General features: G+C 30.8%; 1 protein-coding gene across 10 annotated transcripts in view; it reads right to left on the reverse strand.

Moving 5' to 3' along the window:
• Window positions 1–10,437, reverse strand: part of LOC145256445 (SRSF protein kinase 1-like) — a 583,024-nt gene that overhangs the window by 292,750 nt on the left and 279,837 nt on the right. Inside the window, exon 1 of one of the 10 annotated variants that reach the window (XM_080115373.1) lies at window positions 10,186–10,436. The exons of 8 other annotated variants lie outside the window; for them this stretch is intronic. In XM_080115373.1, the coding sequence (XP_079971499.1) occupies window positions 10,186–10,187 (2 nt within the window). In that variant the 5' untranslated portion in view covers window positions 10,188–10,436. Of the gene's footprint in view, window positions 1–10,185; window position 10,437 lie in introns of those variants that run through there. One more of the 10 variants, XM_080115368.1, reaches the window with a different exon arrangement.

A 10,437-nucleotide genomic window follows, 5' to 3' on the forward strand; every position in this document is an offset into this window, starting at 1 on the left:
ATGCAGATATTGGATCAAATATCAGGCGCGCTTGGAATTTGGAGTGGATCAGATTTCTTGATACAACACAAATATACACAAAACAGTACAATGAACAAGAGAAATTGCGTTTAATAAATACAAATAAGGATTTTCTCTACATTAAAAACTGATCATATATATAACTGTTCTCGCGGGGGAGGTAAACAGAAACACTAATAAAGTTGAGCATGTATAATTTTTATTAATTTACTCCAAAATTTCCATGTCATGTTAAAAAAGTTTGCTTAAAAAAAAAAAATAAATAAACAAGTAAAATTTTTAGTTTTCTAGCATTCTGAAACCAAAACGTTCAATAGCTGGATAATTAGATTTTTCTATATTATATTTCTCTTTGTCCGTTTCACTATTTCTCACAAACTGCTGGGCCAATCTGACTGAAATTTTATATGGACTTTTGTTCATGATACTAAGTATTATGGTATCTGTTCGATACATGGTTAGGGATTAGTCACCAAAATACCACATTTACTTTTGGCATAAAGCACTCATTTTAAGTCAACAGGCTATAACTTTTGTCTGTTTTTAAAGGAGAAATAAGTTTAGTTTTTGTATACCATCCTAACAGTTCACATATATTATAACAGTTCACACATGTTATAACAGTTCACACATGTTATAACAGTTCACACGTTATAACAGTACACATATATTATAACAGTACACATATATTATAACTTATTATCATAACAGTCCCCATATTTAAAAAGTGAGGCCATTAGTGATACTGACGATGATATTAAAAGAACAACCTACGAATGATCGACGAAAATCAATCCATGTTGATGCAAAGTCTGAAGGTTAACTAATTTGCATATTGCTTTGCAAAAAGAACTCATTTATCCAATGATAGTTTTCATTTCATAATTGCACACAGTTCTATTTAGAAATATATTCTATATCGTGAATAAACGCTTAGCTTTGGAGGGGGGGGGAAGACACGTATTTCTAATAACTTTAAGTTTTGCTTCTGAGAGTTGAGATTCTTAATTTCAATTTTCCTGTGAAGTGGAAGAGAGGGGAGGGTCTCGCTAGTAAACTCTAAAGTATGCATTAAAACAAGTTCCATAATAACAGACAGTAGTTTTAATGCTTGTTCGTTTTGAGAATTGACATCAGGAACGAAACATCAGCATTGGAATTTCTAAATCCTGTTCACATAAAAAATTGATATGATCATGAATGACTTGTGTATCTCAACGCTTACCCAAGGGCTGAGGAGTTGGAAGAAAACTCTTACGACTCTCCACAATCACTGGACAAAACAGAATTTTTTTTTTTAATAGCTGCCACAACGATAAACAGTCTTGAAAGATTGGCTTCAGTGCAGATAGCTGCAAAGAAATGTTTTTAGAAAAGCTTGGAATTTAATGAAGACCAAAGACGCTTAAAAGACCAATCACCTGATGAGTAGAGCACTTGTTAAATTAGCCAAATAATCAACAATTGGTATTATTAACCAGACAACACGTAATTATGCACAGTTTAGAAAAACTAAACTTAGTGCTACTTTGTCACCAATGTATTTTTTTTTAACTTTAAATATTTTAACCGGCAACTTTTAGTATAATTAATTAAAAAAAAAAAAAAAAAAATAAAAAATAGCTTTAGGTTTGTGAATTTTTTTAGACGAGGATTAATAATTTGTACTATTGTTTATTTAGACGACTGATCCCATGTTTGTTAAACATGTGACGCAACAGATAAAGCACTGATTAATGATCAGTTCTAAGAGACTACCTTTTGGACAGTAAAAATTCAATCCTTACAATAGGTGATAATACCCAAGAATAATATAATTGACCACTTCTAATTGGGCATAACTGACGAATGAGTATCTACTGGGGTGGTGGAATTGAAAGGTATACTGTATGATTCCAACAACGATTTAAAAGCAACTGTTGAACAAAACATCAAATTGTCAGAAAAGTCTAAAACAGTTTCCATATTTTAAAGTCTGCCAATATTCAGATTAGATTCTTCAGAGATTAAAAGATCCAAGTCCTAACTCCTTCCAAAACCTTTGACTTTATAAACTTGCAAACTACGCCCTTAGAAATAGGATTCACATTCAACAGTGAACCCAGTTTAAAAAAAGAAAAATTTTTTTAATGCACATGAAGGTTATAATGGTCCAAATGCTGTGAAATACGAGAAAGCAATGGTTAAAATAATCCAAATAAAATCACTTGAGAGAAGAGTAAATTCATTCATTTGCAGACTTTTATCCTCATCTTCATTGTTGTTGTTTCACCAAATTCTGACCAACTCATCCTCTGGCCTTCTTCAGGTGATTAACCACGATGAGATAGGAATGTTGAGTCTTGTAATTGTATCCCCAGCAATTACTGCCTTCCATAATTGTTGTCTCACCACGTTTGGGGCTCATGACGCAGCGGATAAGAGGCTACAGTTCCAGGTGAGCATTTTCTGAAGATAGCAGTTTCAATCCTACCCAAGCAGGCCAGAGGATTAGTTGGCCAAAACATAGTAAAACAACAATTATAAAGATGAGGATAACAGTCCACATTAGAATACAGAAATTATGAAGTCTCATCTCTAAGGATTTATATATATATATATATATATATATATATGAGCAAACAGTTAATAAAATATGTTAAAAAACACTTTAAAATGAGTTAAAAACATTTAATCTGAAAAGGAAACACTAGATAAATTGATAGTCCTTAATCCGGAGTTTCGAAGAAATACTCTCCTTCTCATCAGAGGGTAGGAATTAGCAAAATACGGGATCGGATTTTGCATGCAGAAGTATTTGATGAAACAACAAGTAAGTCAAAGATCTTACTTGAAAACAAAATAAGTTAAGTAGAGGGAATATGGTAAAGAAAAAGGTGATTACACATGAATGGATAGTCTGGTGGAAGATAAAAAATCCAGTGACTGTAAAATCCAAATGTAAAACTTCAAGAAAGTTAAAAGAATTTCCATTTGTACAAGTAAAATCCAAAGACATCCCATAATTGGAAGAAGATAGTCCATAATAATCCAAAGAGAGAGAGAGAGAGGAAGAAAGAGTGATTCTTCAGTTTTAGTGTATGGTTGTTTCCAAGACAAGGATATTTTTTTTATTATTATTATTATGCAGTCTCTCCCGCAACAATTATTTAATAAAACAATTTTTTGAACTTATATATGACAATTGAGAAATATACAAAACTATGACATCTTTAAGTATGTTCTGTTTAACTGAAGTCCTAACCATAAAGCCAATCTGAATACCTGCAATATCTATTGGACTCGACTTCACCTTTCATTTATGTATATTTAAGGTGTTATTGTGTGAAACATTTCATTTGACTAATATCTATAGAAGTGAGAATGTCTGTGTGAGAGGACACTTCTCAACCTATACACTCAACAATCTTTTAATCTAGACTTGAAATTTGGTATATAGCATATTCAGATATGGAAAAATTTTTTTTTTTTTTTTTTTTTTTTTTTAATCGATTTTCATCTGGAAAAGAGCTGCTAAGGGATCAAAATTGAACAATTGGTGTGTGTGTGTGTGTGTGTTGGATTTTTATTTGTTTTCAACCGTTTAACGACTCCGCATGCACGGTCATGAAACCTGAAAGCTTCCTTAAGTATAAGTTTACTTAAAAACGCTTTTTAAAGATCATGTCAAGCTGACCTAATGGTTATTGTACTTGACTCACTATCTTTAGGTTTTGGTCTCAGCTCGAATACTTTTTATTATTATTATTTACAAGAAGTGAACTGTTCAGAAAAAAACAATACTCGCATGTCCATGTCTGTTTCCTCCGGTTTTTGGGGGGGTTTTTTTTTTTTTTTACTACTTCAATTTTTTTTTTAAAAGGAATTTAACATTACGTTTAATACCTACAGTATTTCTGTTTATAATAAATAATTTTGCATGAATTAAAATACAAAATTTAAGCATAATTTACGATCAGGCAACACCGGGCAGCCTGCTAATATATCTGTAAAAGTGAAAATGTGTGAGGACAATTCTCAGTATACACACACACACATATATATATATATATATACACACACACACTCAACAAATTTTTGATCTACAGACTTCAAATTTTGTATATAGGGTATTCAGACAAGTGGAAAAGGGCTTAGTAGGTTTGAAAACATTTTAAAAGATAGTGTTAAGCTAACCTAATGGCTATCATACTTGCCACCCCGTTTTTAGGTTTTGATCTCAGCTCGAGTATTTTTTATTCTTTTACTTTTTAATTTATGCATATTTTACGACAAGACAATGCCGGGTGGTCTGCTAGTATATACATATAATTTGAGGTTGCTATTTTCCAAAGGTAGGGTAACCAGTGAAATATAACGAGGTTCATACAAGAGTGCTCAATACAGAAGCAGAGCAAGTTACATTTCTTTACATAAGCAGTAGTTTGTTGCTACACAGTCATGAGTATGTTTCCGTCTACTAGTATTTACTAACTAGAGACCTCATCAGGCAACAACCCTTCTTCGAAAATAAGGGTTGTTGCCTGATGAGATCTCTAGTTAGTAAATACTAGTAGACCGAAACATGCTCATGACTGTGTAGCAAACTACTACTTATGTAAAGACAAATATATATATATATATATATATAAATGTGTGTCAGTGAAACAAAATTCAAGTGAAATCCTGTATTCGTGTTTATTCTTGTTCTATCCAAATAATGTATATTTACAAAGGTTCTAATTACATTATTTCGTTCTATCAAAGAAACCAATTTATTTTTCTTTGAATTCAAAAGATGTATGAATCACAGACGAAAAGTATATATTATGAAAAAGGCAGATCCCGGTTCTAAGAACAGTGAAGACAAGAAGGGGAAGACCTTCCATCACCTTTTGACAAAGATCAAAGTGTAGTAGCTCTTCTGATAAATTTGTACAGAATAATTGCCGCATGGGTTCTCATTAGAGTTCAACAATGTTCAGTCTGGTCAGTACCAGATGGGTGGCCATTTAAGAATATCAAGTGTTGTATGTGGAAGGTCTGTTTATTCTCGCATTGTTTCCAGTCATTCTGGAATTTTCCTTGCCACTGGACTTATGACAGTTCAGAAGAGATTTGCTTGAGGATTGTGCAACCCTTGCTTCACTATAAACACCTCAAATAGAAACCTTTATAGTGGGTATTCATTATCTTCAGAGATGGACAGGACTTTTGTAAAAGATCCTTCGAGACCGAGACAAATTTAAATTTTAATCCAATCCAGAGTGTCCCTTTTTCAGAAGGTGGGTTTTCTGTAGCAATTGATCGAAATCAAACAAATATGTGCCTGTTTTCCAATACCAAAAACGATTCTTTTAATTTATTTTCTTTCCTGTTTGAAAGTTAATTTTCCTTTGTAGTACTAATAATAAAATAAAAAAGTATTGATTTTAAACTAACAGTAAAACAAAAATCTGTAGACCCCCCCCCCACACACACAATTGTATTTTAATGTATGCGAACATTTGTGTTTTATAGTAATCAGAATAAACAAATCCATATAGCTAAATATACAGATTTCAAAAGAATCAGAATCGGTAATTGTATCAAAATCAGGAGAAAATATTGGAATTTTTTACATAAAAAAAAAAAAATTTATGTCCAACTGCTCTCACAGGATGACAAGTAAATCAGGGAAACCATCTACAATATAAAACATTTTGATTAAAAACACGCACAAAACTGAGGGGGGAGGGGAAAAAAAAAAAAAAAAAAAAACACGTAATTCATAGCACACTGAAATCCGCAGTAAAATCAAATATTAGACAAGGAAAAGGATCTGAAAAGGCCACGATTTCAATAAGATAAATCATTTCCTGTATCAGAGACATCAGAAGAGAAAAGTGAATGCAAAAAATAGGTTGCACAAAAGAATTTATAGAATGGTGTTTTAAAATAAATGCCAGCAGCATTCACCCTAGGCAGGTCGAACTGGCTTCCCATAGAGGTGGAAGTGGCATGGGAATATCAAGTTAATAAGTAGTCCCCAGTTGCATGCATATCCCAGTTAAATAGGACGACGTCAGGTTTTTGTAGTTCTTATAGGGGGCTGTTGACATTTTCCTATATAAAGTGCCTGGTTTTCTCAAATGGTCACTTATCTGGTATTGACCAGGCTCAATGTTCCTTAACTTCAGTGATCATTCCATATAATGTTCCAGAATAACAAACCTGATAAAATTATGTATAGTTAGAAGATTTTACACAGTCAAAAAAGTCATTCAATTTAGGCTAACAAAATTACCATAAGTCATTACAATAAATTTACTGTTTCAGTCTTAAAAGACTGAATCAGGCGACAATAAACCTTTAGTGACTTAAAGTAATTTTGTTTATCTAAATCAAATAAAATAGTATAGTGCTCTTTTCATTGAGCACGGTCAACAACCTAGCTAAAATACCATGGTTTTTACTTTTGGATATTTTTAACCTGGAAAATATATATATATATATTTGGTTGCATCCCAATCATAAAATAAATAATTTCACCCCACCCCCCAACAAATGCATATATTTTATTTCGATTTTTTTTTTTTTTTTTCATATATGTCCAGAAGCTGGAAACATCACTTTATAGAGCTTGTATATTGCTTATAATATAGTCCAAATTCTTTCAAATAACATCATAAAAATATATACTTTCAAAATAAATTAACATTATGTATGCGTGTGCATATATAAACATTGTATGCAGACGATCAACATTTTAATTTTCATGTTTCATCAAGACTCAAAATGAACCTAAAATTTTAGGACTGAGATTCACTTGGATGAAAAACATAAAAAGGTTGATCGATCCGCATAGTATCCTTAAAAAAAAAAAAATAAATAAAAAGGTAACTCTCACTTTTGATGATCCCCCCCCCAATGTTTGTTTTTTCTTTTACATGTTATATATATATATATATATATATATATATTATTATTATTATTTCCCCCCCCCCGTCCCACTCATCTAGAATCCATGATCATAAGCTGTACCCTATAGATTAATAAAAAAAATTTTTTTTTTCTCCCATTGTGGCATTGATGGTTACATTAAGACTGGACCTGATATTACAACCAGTCAAGAAGGATTAATTTTTAACTCGTTTCTTTTCACTTTCACAAATACTTGATTCTTCAGATCATTTACAAATTTATTTTATGTATGATTCAACTGCAGTTAAAAAGTACAAAAATAGAATATACACAGCTTCAATAAAAATTGTAGACAGATGCAACGTCTTTAGGGCAAGTAAAAATAAAAATTTAACGTTTTAAGTTTTTTTAATGGAAAACTTGGGTTTGTATTACTATACACCGATTCGAAAAAGTTGTCAAAAACAAATAAATGTTGTGAAAGGCAAGAGAAGTTACTTTTCTATCAAACTGGATAATTTTTTAGTGTTTTTATTTATTGTAACAAGTTTATTCAGTTCGAAAAACATACTGTTTACCAAAGTACTGAACAATTTAAAATGGTGCCAGATTTTCTGTTGAACACAATAAGCTTGGGACAGTGAGTTAAAAATAAAAAAAAAACTATACAAAATACTGTTAGAAACTCGCACAATATATGTTACCGTGATGGGCTAACATATATTCCGTAGTTTTCTAACAGGATTTTGTATAGTTTTTTTTTTTATTTTTTAACTCATTTTCCCAAACTTACCGTATTCAACAGAGTCCAGCGTCATTTAAAATTTTCTAATACATCCATAAACATTGTTTTTCGAGCTGAATAAACAGGTTACATTAAATAAAAACACTAAAAAATTATCCAATTAGATAGAAAATTAACTTACCTTGCGTTTGATAGCATTTATTTGTTGTTTTTTGACAACTTTATCGAATTTATGTGTACAGTGATAAAAGCCCAAAAACTTTATCAAGAAATGTTATTTATAGAGATAATTAAGTACAGGCAAAATGAATGCCGATGCTCAAAATGTATAAACATTTTGACCCCTCCTTTTACTTAAAAATTAAAAAATCAGGAAATTAACCAATTTTAATGAAATTTTCAGTATTTATCAAATAATGATCGCGGAATATAATGAACTAATTATTTTTATTTAAATCCGAATGGAAATGTATTATTTTGTTTAAACAAAAAATAACTTTACTAAAGTTATAATTTTCAGTAGTAAATAAAAAACGCAAGAATTTATTTTTGCTTTTTTTATATAAATAAAGCATCGTAATTTGTAACAAAAAACAAAAAAACATTAAATAAAATTTTTACAGGAACATTATGAAAAAAGCGCCAATTCAATATAACTCAAAGATAAATTAATTTCTTGTACTACCAATATTACTATCGAATTAAGCATTGTTTATTTAATATTTTCACACAAAAAAATTATAATACCAAAAAATATTTACTTTTTTTTTTTTTAATTAGAGTTCGCATAATTTTTATATGCAAGATTTAAATAATTTCCTTGCTCGCAAGAATGTGAAACTTTCGGTGTAACATGATATTTATATAATATTGGCCAATAATTAAAAAAATTAATTTAAAAACAGGAACATAGAAAAATAATTAAATTTAAAAATGGTAAAATTTATACAAACTTTTACAATAGAAATGTACGAATGCACATCCGGGGGGGGGCAGCCCCCCCCCTCCTTCCTTTTAATTACATGACGTCATTCTTAGACTTCTTTTCGACTGTCTCAGATTTTGGGCCTCTGTATATTCCGTATTTCCAAAAACACGGTTTGTTGTGCTTATGCTAATGGCAAAAACACTCGGTTTGGGGGCTAATTCAGCTATTTTTTGTGCAAAGAAGGTGTTATTTTTTTTTGTAATTTAATTCACTATCTTAGGACTTTAATAATTATCTTTGAAATAGACCCAGAAAACTAATATTTATCTCTAAAAGAATTTTTATAATGAATTTATTTAACTTCAAAATTTAGCTGAATTAGTTAGCTCGCCATGAAAACATTTTTCATAACTTTTTTTTTTTTTTTTCACGTGTACAAATATTTTTTTTTCCTTTTGGAAATTAAGTTTAGTCAATCTTTCAAATACAATCAAAAAGTTGTCGGAAACCAAAAAAAAAAAAAAAAAAAAAATGATAAATCGGCTTTCAGAACTAGGTCCCCCTATCCTTATTTGTTTATTTTTGCCCGTACCTAGAGATAATTCATAAAGGTTACTTAATTAAAAAGAATTTTAAGTAAAATAAAAAATTTTAAATACCGCAGTTCCATGCTATCTTCAGAAATGTACCCACTAATAATTGCAGGTATTTTTTTAGATTAGGTCCACCTCCGCAATTTTCTTTTAAATGACGACTTTTATAAGCTTTCTACTATGCTGAATACGGAAATCGCATTGAAAGTTTGCAGAAATAATTAGTTATCGAGATATAAAAAGTTGTATTCTTTGGCGGCCATCGTTTTTATGTGCATGTGCGCGCTCCATAAACAAATCTACGCGCGTAACAAAGATGGCCGCCAAAGAATACAATGCATAATACAACATTTTATATCTCGATAACTAATTACTTCTCCAAAATTTCAAGGCGATTATCGTATTTAGCATGGCCGAAAACCTTTACAAGTCGTCATTTAAAAGAAAATTGTGGAGGTGGACCTAATCTGAAAATTTACCTAATTGTAAACTTATGACTTAAAAAAAAAGTCTACAAGTCTAGTGGATTCTAGGTAAAAGAATATCTTTGAAAATCAAAGATTTGAAGATTTGTACTTTTAGTTTGTGTGTGTGTGTGTGTGTGTGTGTGTGTGTGTGTGTGTGTGTGTGTGTGTGTGTGCATGTGTCGCATACACACCTGAAGGAATCAAAGATTACAAAAAAAAAAACAAAAACAAAAAAAACAGCTGAAACGTGACAACCAACACAAAAATGGGAAACTAGTACAAAAGTTTTAAATATTATAGAAACTTCATTCTAAACCTTAGGCTAGTCAAAAGTTGTCAAAAGTTCAATCAAGGATTCAATCCAAATAACGCCAAAGTTTTCAACTTCAAAAAGATGGCAAGAACGATATATATATAAAAAAAAAAAAAAAAAAAAAAAAAAAAGTGGGTTAATATGCTAGTTTTGAAAATGGATTTTCTCCCTCAACTAACTACACACTATATATATATATATATATATATATATATATAAAACAAAAGTCAACTTACATGAGGTCAATCAAACAATGAAAAAGTTTCAGTTATGTCCCCATCGGTGCCGTAATCGTCCTCTTGTTTTGGGCCAACAACAACAAAAAAGTAAAGTGCAACCGAACGGCTGTTGTCACCAACCGACACACGAACTCGTATAACAACCACTGGCTTATTTAGTTCAGTAAATAAAATGAGACATGAGGAAGCGGGTAGAGGCACTGGTCGACCAAACCAGATGTGCCGACACCATTTCAATCATATTCTTAG

This window comes from Euprymna scolopes, chromosome 32 (genome assembly GCF_053919585.1).
Source record: "Euprymna scolopes isolate OS-2025 chromosome 32, ASM5391958v1, whole genome shotgun sequence".
Lineage (NCBI taxonomy): Eukaryota > Metazoa > Mollusca > Cephalopoda > Sepiida > Sepiolidae > Euprymna > Euprymna scolopes.